Source organism: Hippopotamus amphibius, chromosome 5 (assembly GCF_030028045.1).
Source record: "Hippopotamus amphibius kiboko isolate mHipAmp2 chromosome 5, mHipAmp2.hap2, whole genome shotgun sequence".
NCBI classification, from domain to species: domain Eukaryota; kingdom Metazoa; phylum Chordata; class Mammalia; order Artiodactyla; family Hippopotamidae; genus Hippopotamus; species Hippopotamus amphibius.
The window spans coordinates 96,162,874-96,180,777 of record NC_080190.1 but is presented as its reverse complement, the minus strand read 5'-3'; the positions used below and the strand labels follow the sequence as shown (position 1 = coordinate 96,180,777).

General features: G+C 42.0%; 1 protein-coding gene across 5 annotated transcripts in view; it reads left to right on the top strand.

The window, feature by feature from the left end:
* The window catches only part of PCMTD1 (protein-L-isoaspartate (D-aspartate) O-methyltransferase domain containing 1), a 59,305-nt gene extending 42,800 nt beyond the window's left edge, over positions 1-16,505 (top strand). For 3 of the 5 annotated variants that reach the window (XM_057734766.1, XM_057734762.1, XM_057734761.1), the window contains 3 exons: positions 6,157-6,328; positions 8,073-8,196; positions 13,466-16,505. In XM_057734766.1, coding sequence (XP_057590749.1) covers positions 6,275-6,328; positions 8,073-8,196; positions 13,466-13,830 — 543 coding nt within the window. In that variant the 5' untranslated portion in view covers positions 6,157-6,274 and the 3' untranslated portion in view covers positions 13,831-16,505. Of the gene's footprint in view, positions 1-1,055; positions 1,248-6,156; positions 6,329-8,072; positions 8,197-13,465 lie in introns of those variants that run through there. The other 2 variants (XM_057734765.1, XM_057734764.1) reach the window with 2 other exon arrangements.
* Positions 16,506-17,904: the final 1,399 nt, after the last annotated feature.

The following is a 17,904-nucleotide window of genomic DNA, read 5'->3' as shown; positions in this document are numbered from 1 at the left end:
ATCACTAGAGCAGTCCTGCTTCATGGTACGAGAATTCTGGTGGACTTGGAGCAGTTTTGCTGTCTATAGATACATAGGCAACATTATTTCAAACTAGTTCTTAGATATTTGAACATTTTGGTATATTAATAATGTTCAGATGGTAGTTTTATGAGAGATATTATAGGTTATAAACACAGTTTTTAATCATGACAAACATTCAAATGGTAGGACACAGAAATGCTTAAAAATAGTCATCAGGGCTATCAGGTATGTATTTTAACATCAGTTAGAAATTGTATGGGGGGAAGTTTGATGGCTTCTAGCACATTTTAGGAGAAGAAAGTATTCCAGGAATAACATACTGTTTGACAGAAATAAAATAGCATTTATCCCAAGTTATTTTATAAGAAATCATTGTTGAAATGAAAAGAAATTGTTGAACTGTATGAAGGCTCACTTTTATATGATGTAACCTGTCACATTTCCTATAAAATGTTTAGAGATTGTTTTTGGTCCTGCAGAGTTTCCTAAAGCTCTATTCAGTGAAAAATCTGTGTATTTACTCTTAACACTTTACTTTAAATAATGCTTGAATTATTCTGAGATGAGTTTGATGCAGTTGGAAGGGAAACAACTTGAAAAGGTAAAGTCTTTGTTTTTTTAATTTTTAAGAATTCGATAGCTTAATTCTTGGTTGTAAGAGTTTTTGAATGGTGTAATTGTATTTGGAGATCAAGAGATTAACGTTTCCCTGGGTTTTCTTCCCAGTGGAAGGTTGTGAAGTTTTGTGTTGTTTTAATGAAGCAGTCATAGCTGTTACAGTTCAAAATGTAATTATGACAAAGTGCTTTAAGAAAAAGAAGTGTCTGTGATTCATTTGGCAGGTTGTTTTGGACAAGGTATGAGAACAAGATAGGATTCTTTCCTATGTCCTTGAAAGCCTTTATTCCACTGGATAATAGTCTGAAATTTCAATGACAGCATCCTGTGGCACATGATAAACTAGGTGTGCAAATTTTCAGCCCCCACTTCGACGGTGTATTGAAGGGGAATGTTGTTTTTTCTACTCTCAGTCAGCTCCTAGACCTAGACTATCCGTCTAAGAGGGAAGCTGCAGGGCAAGGCTAGGTCACCCTGATCTCCTAGCAGCTTATCAAAAGAATTATGTGGGCAAGTTGGCAAGGTCCCTGCTGCGCACGAAGTCGTCTGTCCATCCTGAGAGGAGAATAATCCGGCCCACACCTGTAAAGAAACCCACTGCTGAGGTAAGTGATTGGAATCGCGGCTGTTCTGGCCAGTGCTCGTGTCGTAACCAAGATATCTGTGCTTTCTCTTTTCCCACAAATGATTTTCTGTGTATGTTTTGTTTCAGTAAGGGTGTGTCAAATAGTTTTCTTTCTTTATGTAATTAAGCCAGTAGATTTTCAGGTTTAAAGCAAAAAATGATTACAAGTTTAAAGTGAATGAATTTGTAGTTATTACATTTCAGAACTGTTTAACTTTTTTTGTATACAGATAACTTACATTGTTAGGAAGTATAATTTGGTGTAATTTAGGAGTGAAAGACATCTATATCTGGGAAGTTTTGTTTTGGAAATTTTCTTCAAAGAATAAAAATGATTGCTACTTTTCATGTTACTAACAGACATAAAATTTTAATGAGCTCCCCTAGATCAGGTGTGAAAACTGAAAGAGAACACAAGAAACATACCTTTAAGATTAAAATTATAACCAAGTAGGAAGTATCCTTTTGGTAGCCCTCTTGCCATTTTTTTTGGTTTCTTTTTGTTTTTTCTTTTTTTTCTTTTTCCTTTCTCAGGTTCCATTTGTGTGTGGTTTATGTGAGAAGGTGGAATTTGGATTTTTTCTTTCACTATTTTTAAGCCTAGATTTTGTGTGTATACAGATAATGTAGCACTGTTTTATAATAAAGTGAGAACTTCTGGTTAGTTTCTTACTACAGTCTTCCAGATTATATAGAATTGTATTTGTGGTATAAAATATGTCCTCTGCCCATAGAGGTTTGTGTAAACTTAGGGAAGGTGCAGCTTTCAAAATCTAGTTACAGCTGAAAAAGGAAACTGTTTCCTTTATTTTCTTCTTTATACTGGAAGAATTAAGAGCAGTTGTAATTGACTCTGACCACATGGTAGCTGTCATCCATGCCTTAAATCAGTCATGTATTCTTCATACATATATGAGCATATCTGTAAATGTTTACCTGAAAAACTTTACTCATAGACTTTTGAAAAGACATTAATAGCAGTAGAATATGTATGAATTTATTTACATGAAATGGTATGATAAAAATAAGCCATAATTTCAGTACGAGAATACAGAATGTCTAAGTGAGATCCTCACACCTCCACCTAGTCAAAAATACTAAGCTCCTCTCTAAATCCTTTATAGGGAATGATAATCTATAACCCATTTGTGTATTTAAAAAAATAATGCTATAAGTATAGGCAGTTTGAGAGTTGTTTTGTTTTCTGTACTAATACGAAGGATTCGTGTATTGTTGGTGGAGAAGGTGCAGCTGCAGCCGTCAGTGTGATGAACAGGCCCCAGGTGGACACTGTCTCTGCTAGACATGTTTCTTATAACTAGTGAATTACTGCATTCTAGGTGGTTTAGCGCCTGTTTTTAAAAATATTACACCTTTCTCCCCAGTTATGTCCTTGAAGCTTTATTGTTTTGTGTCTAGAAATAGTCCAGTCCTTCTGCTCCTTTTGGAATGCTGTCTCAAGTTTAGTAAAACTTTCAAATTTGAGTATGCTGGAAAAGGAAATTAGTTTGCATGTTAAATGAAAGTATAAAGATGCCCCATATGAGTTTGTTAGAAGTATATGTTCCATTTGCATTAGTAGAAATTATTTGTTAATTTATTAGAGCCTAGTTTTTCTCTATAGTGATTCTTTGTAATACTCCCTAAGTGGAAGCAGATATGCTTGTTCAGATATGCATTACAAGGGAAGTGACTTTGTTTCCCAGAATAAGGGTGGCTTATTTAAGATCTTCAGAAAGTCCCCCAAAATCACTTTTGGTTAAAGGACGGTTGGTTTATTCATTAAAGGCAAGGGTCTGTTTTGTTTTTTTTACTGTTTGAGCTTTGCCTTTTTTGGCACTTTGGGGAAAAAAATCATGTATTTTGTAACATGAAGCTACAGTGACTTATAGTATCCAGTTTAGTAAAACAAGAACCGTCATATCATATTGATATAGAAGTGACCTTAGGCACATATTTTTTCTGTAACTCTTTCTGGCCAAGTTTCTCTTCTAATCCTGAGATTCTTGTGATTAGCATGTTTAATTTGTCAAGTTTGGGTTCATATTCAAAGTTGGTAGGCGGAAAAGTTGACAAATCAGTTATGTTTCTTATGTTGCTCACTTGCTTAGTAAATGTTTTTTGAGGCCTGTAGTAGGAGATGGAGATACTATTAAAATTGAGAAGAAGTGTTCAAAGAGATACCAGGAAAACCAGGAGACTGTTCCAAAGGGAAGATTGTATCAAGGAAAGTATTTGAAGCTCCTGGTTACAGGTGATAAAGTGGAAGGGGAGTTGTTTAGTGTTTTCAGTTTATGTGGCTGTTGAAATACATACACGTATACATACACACAGGTGCATGAAGGAAATACCGAGGTATTTTACATTTTCACACTAAGTATTTGGGGTCTCGTGTGGTTTTTATCCTTTCAGCACATCTCAGTGTGGATGAGCCACGTTTTGAGGGCTTGTATCCACATGTGGCTCGTGGCTGCCACCTTGGAGAGCGTGGTTCAATTGTCTCCTCACTTTTCAGATCAGGGCTCATTTGACTCCCCGGGTCCGTCAGTTTCCTTGCATCCTGGGTCTCACTTATGGAGTCATATTCCTTTAGAGCATTTATCACACTTGTAAACTAATCTTTAATTAGTGAGATTGTTGTCTCTTCCACTAGAGGTAGGCACGCTGTTTCCCACTGTATTCCCAGTCTTGACACAACCAGTGCCCCACAAACAGTATTTGGAGTGAATTGTCCTAATCTCTGGTGTCAGGCCACTTGACCAGAGTCACACATTTGAGTTTAGAATCAGGCACTAAATTCTTTCTAACTCATTTTGCTGGGGTGAGAGTATATAAAAATATCACTAATACGAGAAGTGGTTTTAATTGTGAGTTATTTACTTGTAATGGTGTTTTCCTAGATAGTAGTTCTGTAAGGTATCATGTGGTTTTAACTAGTAGGAAGCTTTTAAACTACAAGCATATATTAAGTTGACTTAACAGACTTAATAATAAAAGATTTAATAATTCAAATTTTTAAATTTAAATTCCCTGCTCACATTCATCCTGAAAATTTTAAGGCTGGCTTAAATTATTTTAAAATTATTTAAAATGAATTTTTATAAGAATGAGGATTTTTAGATTGAAAATACTAGTCTTTTTCTTTTTAAAGGATGCTTACTGTGAGTTTGATGAGATGATTAAACACGTGATCCACGATATCTAGTTATTTAAAAGCCATATGTTAGACAATCCTAGGTTGTCTTGAGTGTAACAAAAAAATTAAACATTGTCCATTGAATAGGTAAGTTTACATTTCTGTGTGTATTATGCAAGGAGAAAGAATGAGATCCTCTTAAAGAGCTGAGTAAGATTTCCTTGCGTAGCTCATGTTTGAACTGTCTCAAAGCAATGCAAGGCACTTATCTGGAAGAGAGGGGGGGCCTTTCAGTCAAAGGAACAGCAGACACAGATACAGGAGACGCTTGTAGTATTTCCTCTGAGCGATTAGAAACCAGTTAATTCAGCCTGTGGCTATAGCATCACCCGTGGCAGGTGGGGGACAGAGCCAGGAAATGAGTCTGGAAGGGAGACAGGAAGGTAGAACTGTAAAGAGCCCCACGTGGCGTGAACCTGTCCTGAGCAACTGGGCTGCAGGCGCTGGAAGGGAGACCAACAGGGGTGAGCTTCGGGATGCAGTCACCGCAGAAGGAGCGGTGGGGCAGGACCAGCCCTGTGTGGGCTGTGGAGGGGAGAGTGCAGGGTCTCACTGTTTCTGCCCCCCCCCCCCCCCCAAGGGGACAGGAACTCGAGGACAGGGCATCATTCTGGGAAACTCCTCCTTAAGTGTCAGTGACCATAGTGTGCCTATATTTTAGTGAATTTAATGGAACGTTATTGCATAATAAGTCTAGTAATTACCAAAGGACAGGATACGTTTTACAAAATAAAAACGATTATGATTCAGTGTCATTTTTCACTGCATGCTGAACTTTTTAATGTAAATTTTTTCATCCTCAAATGATAGCCTGATTTTGCTGTGTGGTCATGTTAACTTTAATCAACTTAAAAGTGAAAGGATATTTCATGAATTAATTTAAAAAATTTCCATACATGTTTTATTAGTGCATTGGGATTTTAATTATGTTATATTAGAGACGATTTTCAGGTTTGTCAGAACTAAGGAACAGAGTAGAAGTCTAAATAGGATAGTCTGTAAGAGCATAACTCTGAATGCGATGAACCAACACTGTAACCAGAACAGGCTGCCTGGGTGAGGTACCTGTGCTTTGAAATCATCCACATCTCTTCTTCTGTTGCGTAGGGAGAGCACGGGGGCCAGAGCACTTCATTCTGCTCTCTTTTCCAGTCCTGTAACAGAGTTCTGCCCAAACGTGTTAGGAACATCTTAGTGTTGCGAGAGTCTGTGGTCAGGGCCCCGTGTCTTTTCCTGACGAGCTTTGCCGCTGTTACTGCAGCAGTGGAGGCTGCACGAGCCCTTGCACGTCCACTGGCCCCCAGCTTCTGTTGGAGAGGGCCGGGGAAAGTGATGCCTTTCTCTTCTGTTTGACCCTCGGGATTCTCATGCTTCTTGTATGTCATTTGTGGGCGTCACCAGATGGGTGTTGTGATGGCTTTTCACTACATTCACCTTTTAAGCTGAAGTAAGGTTTCAGTGTGGGAAAAAATAGGTTCATGTTTTGAAAAGTACACTGTATCATTGATAATAAAACTATATTTGATCAGTGTTAAACTTCATAAATGCATTTAAATCAAATTTTGTAATGATATTTTATGCTTATAATTAATTTGGGTAACTTCGCTATTTCAAAGAACGTGGATTATGTTAATTTTTTTAGGTCTAATCTTTTGTTTAAATGAATTAAAATATTTTTTGTTTTTCCATACAGATTTGAGTTCTGTGAACCTGCGTTTGTGGTTGGTAATTGCCTCCAGATAGCATCGGACAGTCATCAGTATGATCGAATTTATTGTGGAGCTGGAGTCCAGAAAGACCATGAAAACTACATGAAAATACTACTGAAAGTCGGGGGCATTCTAGTCATGCCTATAGAAGACCAGGTAGCTTCCTCTGCCCTTTTCCTGCATGGCGCAGGAAACACACTTAGTGTGATAAGATGGCAAGTGTTTCTTCAGGGAAAGGTACACTGTAATTTTTAAGGAAGACATACTCTCCACAGATCTGTCTATATAGAGAAACACAGAAATGGACTCAACTGTTAACCAGAGCAGATGCGGAGAAGACATGGTACCCAGGGTCAGGAGAGGCTCGCTCGGCCGCGCCCGCGTGGTGTTTGCCCTGCTGCTGCCCCGTCAGTGTCCTCGCCCGGGGTGGGGGGGTGGCTACTGAATGCAGTGACCTCTTCCAGCTGAACGTATGGAAAGGAAATCCTGTTTGGTTTGAACTGCTTAACTCCATTCCAGAAATGAGTAAATTTTTGGATGTTCTTTTAGCACTACATAGGCTCATCTCAAAGTATTTTCCACCTATTTGCCTGCCTTTGGTTTGGAATTATTAGGTATAATAATTGTATGAAATGCTAATCTATTCAGAAAATGGGTGGACCTTTTACTTTAAAAATTTATAAATACACATTACAAAAAATATCATTTATATTCATATTAACCTAAATCTGAGATGTTTAGAACTCCTCATGGTTTGTAAGTAGAAGATAGATTGTCCAAGATGACTGGGACCTATGTGGTTGTTTTGGAGTTTGTACATCTGAGGGTCCCCTAACTTCACAACATGTGATTTGCAGGTCACAGAATTTCACCGTCACCATGCACTGTTTGTCAGTTAGACATTCAAAACATAGTTTCCCGTTGGTATTTTGTTGAATATTTATTATATACAATTATACTAATATAAAATGTAACGATGGGTTGATTTTATTTATGTATTTATTTATTTATTTATTTATTTATTTATTGGCTGTGTTGGGTCTTGGTTGCTGTGCACGGGCTTTCTCTAGTTGTGGGCGGGCCACCCTCTGTTGCAGTGTGAGGGCTTTTCATTGCCATGGCTTCCCCTTGTTGTGGAGCATGAGCGCTAGGTGTGCAGGCTTCAGTAGTTGTGGCACATGGGCTCAGTAGTTGTGGCTTGCAGGCTTAGTTGCTCTGCAGCATGTGGGATCTTCCAGGACCAGGGATCGGACCTGTGTTCCCTGCACTGGCAGGCAGATTCTTAACCACTGTGCCACCAGGGAAGTCCCTGGGTTGTTTTTTATAATGTAAATTGAAGACACTAATTCATCTTGCTCAAGCCATGTGCTGAGCTAATGTTTTTTCCCAAGAACTGATGATGGGTGTTTGCTGAGTGGGTAAAACTTCTAATCCCCTTGTGACTAATTACATTTATCTATGAAAATATCAAATTGGTATTAGAATCTGTATTTTATTACCACCATGGAAGATCATGAAGTTGACTCATTGGTACAGTAATCAAAACGTGTTTTTACTAATACAATGCTGTACCCGAACAACTGAACCTGTGTGAGGTGTGTGTTTTGGGAGCCAGTGGCAAGTGCGGGTTGGAATAATACCCTTAGAAGCCCTCAGACCCCAGATATAACCTGCAGAGTCATGCTGTTTGCAGGGAAGTATCTATCTTGAACAGCAGGTATTTGTGACTCCTCCTGTATAATTTTATGGTAAATATTTAAATGAATGTAATTTGGTTGCATTCAAACACAAATGATTATGTAGCAGTCACTGCTGTTATTCTGTCAAAACAAAATCGTGACTGTAAGGCTATCACACTTCCAGGATTAAGCCATTCTATTTCTTTCTTCCCTCTAAATAGTTAACACAAATTATGCGAACTGGGCAAAACACTTGGGAAAGTAAAAACATCCTTGCTGTGTCATTCGCTCCACTCGTGCAGCCGAGTAAGAACGACAATGGCAAGCCGGATTCCGTGGGCCTCCGTGAGTAACCCCCATCCTTTCTGAGTGGACTGTGCTCAGGATTCCTGGGCTGTGTGGTCATGAGTTTGGAGCTGAGTAAACGTGCAGTCGTATATTCAGTGGATTTATGCGTTTGTTTGTTTTCTTTGGATAGAGCTCCTACCTTGCACCAGACACTGTTGGCTGCTTTCATGAAAGCATGAAAAGAAGGGGCCGATCAAACGATGGATGAGTTTATTCATTATAGTTGTGAATTTATTAGCTACAGTCATTTTGTTGGCATCATTTTCCATATAGACGGACAGCAAACACAAAAGCCTTTCTTTAGGCTGAAAAGAGCTGGGTTGTTCCAAGACCAGAAATAAGCTGCAGGGTCACTGAAGCTCCTTGGCTGGGCTGCTGGGGTGGCTGATGAAGACTCTCCTTATCTTCAAGGTGAGAGTCTGTGCTGATGGGGTGGAGTTGCTTGAAGGTAGGAAAATGGAGGAGTAAGAGGCTCTACAGTTTTACCCTGAGCCCCTCACTGAGTGATGGTACCACTTGTTGCTGTTGAAGACTGAGGGTGGATAGTTTGGAAATCATTGTAGGAAGATAAGAGACTTTATTTTGGCCGTGCTTGAGTTTCCTGTTAGGTAGTCATGTGGGTGTCATCCTGCTGCACAAGCTATGAGAACAGGCGAGGAGACCCAGGGGTGGTGCTGGGAGCTGGGCCCTGAACAAAGGCAGGGCCAAGACAGGGGAGGACAGCCGTGTGCAGTGTGCGAAAACCAGTCTCTGGAGGAGGTGAGGGTGCTGAGCTCCCTGAGGGCTGCTGAGACCGCGAGAAGAATGGTGAGTGTGGCAGTGGTTGGCTCAGCGTGTATCATGGCTTTGGAAACCAATAAGTAAAGTTCTTTACCAAGAATGAGCTTTAGAACTTTACCATAGTACCCATCTTGTTTTAATTTGCTTTTTAAATGAATTTATTTCATAGGAACCTGGGAGAGATTTTATTTTCAGGGTTACTTTACCCTGTTTCAAGCCATGTGATTTTGTGGCCTTTTGGGGTGGTTTTGAGTTTTAAGCAAAGTAGTATTTATAAAATGCTTAGCAGGTAATAACTGGTTAATAAAGAATAGTATTGGGATTTGGGGAAGGTCAGTAAATTACACCCATTTTCCTCTGCTCAGGTTCTTACCAGTGGAGAGATGGACTTGGGGACCAGATAGCTAGGAATTGAAATATAATAGGGTGTATGGAGAATAAAAACAAGTTTGCTTTTCTGTTAAAATAAGTTAAAATAGGTTTCTGAGTAGAGAACGTTATTTCATGAATTATAGGGAATAAAAATATGAAACAATGTTAGCATAAAAAAACCCTAAAACATAAACATGCAGATCCTTTGCCAGATGCATTTTGTAGCTGTGAAATTGCTCAGTTACTAAAATGTGTTTACAGCTTTTCCTCAGGTTCATCACAAATTTTTATTCAACTTAAAGTTATATTTCTTCCTCTTTCTTTGATATAAGACATTCTAAAAATAAATTTCATGGCAGGCCCTCTAGAAGGGGTGAAGGAAAAACCCAACACCAACTAAAGGAAAACTTCGTTTCCTTTATACACCACCTGACGGTCCTCCTGTAGTCCAGACGTGCCCTGCGGTTCTCTGCAGACACCAGGGAACTGTCCTGTAGTCCCATGCATTCTGACACTTGCCGGTGTCAGCACAGACCCCACAGGCCACAGGCTCTGTCCTCCTCCAGCTTCTCATCACCTGCTTATAGATGGGGCTCCCATGACCCCTCCTAGAGTCTGATAATTTGCCAGAGTGGCCCCCAAAACAGAGGAGAACAGATTACTCATTGGATTAACTGGGGAACAGCCAGGTGGGACTGATGCCCACGGGGAGGTGTGCAGGGAGGGCGCAGACCTCCACGCCCTCTCAGGACACACCACCCTCCCAGCACCTCCACCTGTTTGCCAGCCCAGAAGCTCTCTGAACCCTTTCCATTAAGGGCTTTTATGGAGGTTCGATTGATTAAATCGTCAACTCTGATTAACTCAGCCTCCAGCCCCTTTTCCTCCCTGGAGGGTGGCTTGAAAGTTCTGATCCTCTAATCCCATGGTTGGTTCCACTACAGCCAGCCCAGCATCCTGAAGGGCTTACCAAAAGTCACCTCTGTAACATAAACTCACGTGAGGCTGAAAGGAACTTTTTATGAACAGTAAAAGGCACTCCTTTTCACTTCTGTTTTCTTATCACTTAGGAAATTCCACAGGTTTTAGGAGCTCTGTGTCAGGAAGGGGAAGCAAATGTATATTTCTCCTTATAAATCAGAGTATCACAGAGGTCAGGAGACTTCATGAACGGTGGAACTGCACCACGTTGAAATGGCTGTTTTTGTGGGTTAAAGATGAGGTTTCACCTAAATTAATGCCCTTTTCAATCTTACTTAACAAATAAAAACGAAAATGCTGACTGCTAGCTTCCTATGAAATCTACACAGAGCCCACCTTTTGGGGAACAGATAGTGCCGATGTGTGTGTTAGAGATAATCTTCATTGTAGTTTTGGCCTAAAAGCTTCAATTCACAGGACAGTTCTGCAGCGGTCGGGACTGGTGTTGTCTGGTGCATTGAATCCTTCTCTTGACTAGAAGCATTGGGAACAAGGAAGGTTAAAGTACAGAAGATACTGGGGTTTTTGAATAAGTAGGGTTGAGAATTGTCTAAACGTTTTTGTATAATCAGGAGACTGTTTAAACGAAGCTTGTGTGGATGCTGTTGTAGGACTTGTGAGTGTTAGAAGCGACTGAAGGCAGGTCTGAATCCTTTTCCGCTCTGGGTCTGGTTGGTGCCTGACAGGTTGTCGCCATGACTGTGTCCCTGGAGCATCAGGCAGTGCTGCCAGAGGAGAGGAGGGTGACGGTGTAGAGAGAGCACCAGTGATGCTGTTTCCTGGTTGTTCTCCACCCCGCCTCCCGCAGCTGACAGTCCTCGACCCCCAGTCTCCCTCCCCTGTCTGCCCCCCACCGTGGGGGCTCTCCTGGTCTTTGCAGTCACAGGGGTGGGGGTGGGGGGGCGAAGACCCTGGATTTCCATCCCAGCCCTGGCTCTGCCCCCAACCCCAACCCCTGGTGCCGTGACATAATCGCTGTGGCTGGAAGGGGGCCGGGTGTCTGCCTCCATATCCCCGTCGCGTGGCCTCTGAGACCCTGAGCAGCTCATCGAGCCCTCTCCACTTTCCTCACTCGGCACTGACTGGCTGCTACATGTGAAAAGTCCGCGTGGTGGGGCGGGGGGGACAAACCTCCATTTAGGATAAACACAAACAAAACAAATCTTTATTTTCTTCTCTTTGTCACATCAGTAATCAGTGTTAGCATCGCCTCACTGCTGAGGCCAGACTCCCATGTCCTGTCCCTGGACATCCTGTCTTCAGAGCAGAACTCAGGCGTGTCCTCTCCTCTCCTCTGTGCTGCTATCTCCGCCCTAGTGTGGTCCTGTCTCAGGCAGATGTGACTGGCATGTCTGGCGGGCCTCCTGCCCCCCCCCCCCCCGCCCCCACTCCACAGAGGAGCCAAAGCGTCCTCTTTGTTACGTTATAGCCCTGCTTCCTTAGAAGCTTGCCTTGGAGTTGCTGATGGCCACGGCCTTCCAGACCAGGACGAGGCCCCTCCCTGCGCCCTCCTGCCCCACGCTTCACCCATGCTGGCCGCCTTCTGCTCCTCGTGCTGTGAGCTGAGCTCACCTGCCTCTGCCCAGGGCACTCACAGGGCTGCCTTCTCCTGTCATGTGGATCCAAGTGCAGATGTGACTTCCTCAGGGACACCACGAGGGCCACCCAGTCAAGAGTAGCCTTGCCCCCATGTTACTTTCTACATCATTGGTGGTTTTTTCCTGTAATTTTTTATCTACCCCTCCCCAAATGTGCACTCTCTGTAAGAGCAGTCTTGGTCATGACATACAAGGGATGAGCGCTCAGGTCTGTTGTGTGTTCACACAGCTGGTTGCTGGCGGAGTTGTTACAGGTTGTTCCTGTTTCCCTGCATGGTTGGGGCAGGTGCAGATGGCAAAGTAGACGGTCCAGCTGAACCTGCCCAGAGTGGCTCTTTGGATTCCTTTCCATTTCGGGTTTCAGTAGAGAGTTTGAATAAAAGGTTTTGTAGCAGGCCAGGAAGTATGTGCTAAGGGATCTTTGAATTGGTCTAAGATGCCTTTTGCCTGGAGTTTTATGAAAAACTGTATCTCCTCCTGCAGTGTGTGCCCAGCTTGTGACTGGGCAGAGCCCAGGGCACTAGGGCAGGAGGGGAGTACACGGGACAGGATGTGTACCTGCTGGCCTTGTGTGGGGGCTGGGGGCAAGGAAAGACCCCAGCCCTCCTCCCAGCTCTGCCTCCGCTCTCCCCTCCAAGAGCTCACAGTTGAGGGCAAAGACAGACCACATACACATTCGGATAACTGATGTGATAACAGGAAGGTTTGGAAGGGAGGTAGCCAAGAAAGCGTGCTCAAAGTAAGGGAACGACGAAGGCTTGCTAGTGCTGTTGAACCGAGGAGGGCTGTCTTGTGAGGTATTTGAGAAGGATCCTTGATAACAGTTCTCTTTACTCAGGGATGGAAACTAGGTGAAATTCAGGTGGGGACTAGAGAATTTGTTTCTCTAGGTGCAAAGCATTGGCAGAGGCCACCGAGAGGAGTGTGTGGCTCTAGGTCTTACCATCTGCGCATCGGTGGGGGGTGGAAGTGAAGCAGACAGGACGTGTTCGACTCTGCTGTGTGTCTGATAGAAGTAAATATCAGTAACTTAAGTCTGTGGTGTTGGGGGCTGTTAAAGTGTTACAGCATGATTTCCGGTGGCCCTTTACCTGTGAACCAGTTATGCCTGTTGATTTACAGAAAGATGGAAACTGCGTGTGTATGTGTATGTAGTTCAGAGCTCAGACCGAGGCAGCTCTTCAGACAGTGCCTTCACATGCTGTTCCACATCAGAAAGTATAAAAAATGTGCAGGGTAAACTCTCTTCTATTCTTGTCCCCTAACTGCTGAATTCACGTGCTCTAACTGTTGTAAGCTGTGTCTCCTTCCAGAGAGGGTTTGTGCAGGTACCTGGGGACGCGCACACGTGTGCACATGCGAACCCTGTGCCGTCTGCTGCCCTCAACACCACGGTGGTCTGGCACAGAGTAGGCGCCCCCTCCTAAGACCTGTGTTAGATGAAAGCCAGAGTGTTTATGTCTCTTGTCTTCTGATGTTTCGCTAAGAAATGAGCAACACATAATGTTTTATTTTTGGTGTTTGTGTGTTTACAGCCCCCTGTGCTGTCAGGAATCTGCAGGACCTCGCTCGCATTTACATCCGGCGCACGCTTAGAAATTTCATAAATGATGAGATGCAGGCCAAGGGGATCCCTCAGAGGGCTCCGCCCAAGAGGAAAAGGAAGAGGGTGAAGCAGAGGATTAATACGTACGTCTTTGTGGGGAATCAGCTCATCCCTCAGCCGCTAGACAGTGAGGAGGACGAGAAGATGGAGGAAGACAAAGAGGAGGAGGAGAGAGACCAGGGTGAAGCTCAGAAGCCGGAGGAGCCGCCCCAGAACCTGCTGAGAGAGAAGATCATGAGGCTGCCCCTGCCTGAGTCTCTGAAAGCTTACTTGACGTACTTTAGGGAAAAATAACTTAGCACAAGAAGAAAGAATGCCTACTGATAATTCCTTTAGTCTTGAAAATGTAGCATTTGTTAGGCGTTAAAAGAGAATTCTTTCTTTCATCAGAGTGAATTTATAGTGGAAAAAATATAACTTGTTTCTGTCTTAGTAATAAAAATGATGTATTCGGTGATTAAAAAGAATCCCTTTTATAAAATATATTTTTCTTTAAATCTTGGAAAAATTGCTGTTTTAACTTGGAGCGACTTCAAGAGTGGAATGCAGCAGTAGTCAAGACTGGGCCCTGCAGGTCCTCGCCTGGTTCCTTACAGACTTGTAGTGGTGAGGGTTACACTTAGCTTTCCACCGGGTGAGATTGTCATGAAGCATGTGTAATGTGATGCGCATTGCAGCCGTGTGCATTTCCTCCATGAAAGCTTACCTAGTAAGGATGTCAGAAGCGTTGAGGGCCACTTCCTCGTGCTGCAGGCACTGTTGCTGAGTTGCTGTAGGTCTGTCCCGGGCAATGTATGAGTGCAATAACAGTACAGATACGGAATAATGTAGCTTTAAAAACCTCGTTTCATGGAATTCAACAGCACTGCTACTCTTGCTTTTGAATCTGTTGCCAAAAGACGTGGGGGAAATACCTGCTTCTCTCATAGAGATTTTAAGAGCACATCAAGTGAATTTTAAGGTCAGACGTATATACTTAATACAACTCTTAGTTTGTATCAACCCTGTACATTTTTAGTATTTAAACATGATGAGGTTGTCTTTCTCTGAAGTTGTGGAAGATCGCATGTTCAGGACTGTTCCCTGCAGTCCACTGTGTGCAGTGTCTGGTGCAGGAGAGCCCGCTGTTCCCTGTCACCACCAGTGCTCATCAGTGAGGGAGTCGGCGGGGCGGGCTGGTCACGTCACAGGTGCACTTTAGCTTTAGCAGGGGAACTCCCAGTTCGGGGGCAGGTTCATCCTCGACGAGTAGGGCTGTGCCAGCCTGCATTTGCTTTGAAATTCATCGTTGTGGTATAGGAAGTATTCACAGAAATTATCTGTAGATGCCTACTGCTTTGGAAATTCGGAATCATAGTGTAATCTTTGGGACCTACGTTGGGCTCCTTTAACTTCTTCCCATGTTTTTATTTTGTTGTTTCTTGTGGTAAAATAACAATGATTTTCATTTTTTGCTTAATATTACATACTGTATTCATTATTTGAATGTCAGTGGTAAAACAGGTAGTAAATGCCATTATTAGTGTGCTGCTTTTCTTCCTACGAGGGCCTGAAGAGTCATTCCTTGTTAAGAAAGTATAAAGTGGAGCATATTTACTATTTAGTGTCACATGGATGATATATTTTTTAAAAAGAAAAATTTGAGAGTATCACTTAATACCACCAGCAGCACTGTTACAACTGCGGATCAAATATGCTCGAGGAAACGCAGTCAGCGGTACAGTGGAAGTGTTACTGTGTCTGTGCAAAGACTCAAACGTTAGTAATACACAGATGGTGTAAAAAGCCTCAGCTCTGGTAATTCCACACGTCTAAAAACAAGTGCTTGAAGTGTTCTAAGCATGAGTTATCCCAGGTGAATCAGGATATTTCAATAATGTGGATGATGATTTCATGCAAGCTGTTTGTTTTATACCAGTGACTGGGCTTGGGCGTTGGGGGTTGGAGGTTTGGGGGTATCTCCACAATTTTTTTTAGATGATTACTAAGCTGTTATTGTTAAGAAATGCCCCGTCTCATTTCTATCAAGGAAAAAAAATGGTTTCATACAATTATCATGTTAGAAATGTTCATTTTATTTTGAAATAAATGTTCATTTTGGAAGTTTAATTTTGAGTTCCTGGGGCCCACATATTATTATCTAGCACCCCCCCAACCCCATACTTTGTTGTTTTTGGAACAAGTGTTCAGATATATAAACATATAATGTTTTCTTAAATGATGATTTTACTACTCATGAGGGAAGTTTTTGTTAAGGATATATTTGAAGATTGAGTTTTTCATATCAGCTTTCATTCTGCTGGCCTTGGCAAAATGTACAGTAGATTTTCATAATCATTGCCTATTTTGTCATTGAAATGTATCTTTTGTGTTTTTAAATGCATTTATTTTACAGTTGTGACTTTACTATTGACTTTAAATAAAGAAGTAGAAATAACGAAATTTTAAGTGACAGCCTTTTTATCTATTAATGGGAATATATTAGAATGATTAAGAATATTTTGGGTGTTTATTTTTTTAATGAATCATTATATTCGAGTGTGGATAATTATGCTTTATAGCTGAGAGGTAGCAAATAAAGATGAAGTAACTGAAAAAGATGAGCAGTGTATTCATGCTATTTTACAGCGGGATAAATTTTAATTATTTTGTGGAGAGAAAGTGAGCCAGGGAGGGAGCACGACTTCGCCTTCAGTCAGACTTCTGGATGGAGATGGCTTGAAGTAGCGTCCAGAATCCGATAAAGCCCCAGAACTGCCAGTAGCACCGTAACTACCATCGTTTAAATCTGTACTGCTTATTGGTCGATATATCTGGTTCTAGAATTAATCAAGAAAAATGTCATTAAAATAGCACACATAGTAGTTAAAATACAAAATAAGTGTTGGTTTCTAGCTGTTTGAGAGGACGAAAGTGAAACGAAACCTGTTAAATTATGGGGAACCTTGGAAAATTATTTTAAATAAACAGTTGCATATAATGAAGCATTGTTCTCCAGTGGCCTGCCTTTTCTTTTTCTCTTTTTAAAAAATTTAGAAAATGTCAGCACACCTGTGGATTATATGCTGAATTATGATATAGAGTTGTCTGTATTTGGACATCTCATTTATTTTGACTATTGCCATCTCTGAAGGGTGTAGGGTTTTTAAAAATTTATTTTTATAAACTATTCAAGTAGATATGAAGGATATTTATAAGATGCGTGGAAGGACACGGAATGATTGAGCGTACATGTTAGTACATGTGTGTACACACCACGAGGCTTGACCTTTAGCACTGCCGTGACCTGTGTGCCCCTTCCCCGCTCATCTTAACCACCCCAGGGTGCCTGTGTGTGATGGTCACACCTGGCTTTTTGCTGCGGTTTTACACATAGGCTTGTATCTCTAAGCGGCACATCTGCCCTTCATATGCTCCTCTGGCCTTGCAGTTCTTAGCCTTGTCCTCATGGAAGGTGACAGTAGGTTTTTTGCTTGTTTGTTTTTCATTGACTGTTAGCTTAGGTTTCTAAAGTAGAAAGTTTTTAGTCTTTCCTTCCAGAAAAATGTGCTATGAATACAATGTAATGTTTATCATATTTTGAACTGAAAACAGTGCACAAACCTGCATGTCTTGTCCAAGTTCTCCAAGTTGCAAACATCACCAAAAGCATCGGAATTGTAGCAGTGGGCCTGAAAGGAAGAAGCTGGGTTTTTGGTGTATTGATATAGACAGTAAGAGACACACAGACGATGCCTAGCATAGTTCAAGTTTATTTTAAATCATTATTGTTCATGGAGATTTTTTTTTATGCTTTTTGTATTAGAAAAGAAAAAAACCCCACGTATTTAAAAGTTGGAACGCTCTGCCGAAAGAGGGCAGCATTCACCTACAGTGGAATGGAAAGGGCCTGAAAGATCACTGAGAGGAAGAGAATGAATTTGTTTTTCCTCACTCATAAGGTTGGTGAAATTTGACAGAACGTTCTCCACGCACTACCTTTGTCTCCCAGACTGGTCATCTGGAATTGTTGCCAAAACTGACCAAGTTTTACTTTCTATGTTTTGCATGTTTTTAACTTCTATCTTAGGGATGAGATTTGTTTGAAAATTTCAGTCTTTAAAGATAGAACCAAAACCCTTTTTTTAAATACCTGCTTACAGAGTGACCTAAAAGTACATGTATAACTGAGACATTTCCTGCAGAAGTCAGCTGTTCCCACCGGTGACCCCCGGGCGGGGGGAGAGACGGCGGGTCCTGGAGGCTCCGCGGGGCCTCCTCCCGGGCTCGCGCCGTGGCCGTGGGCGCGTCTGCTCCGGGCTCGCGCGGGCGGTGCCAGACGCTCACTACGAGGAAGAAATCAGAGGCAGCTGGTGGGAATCTCGTGTT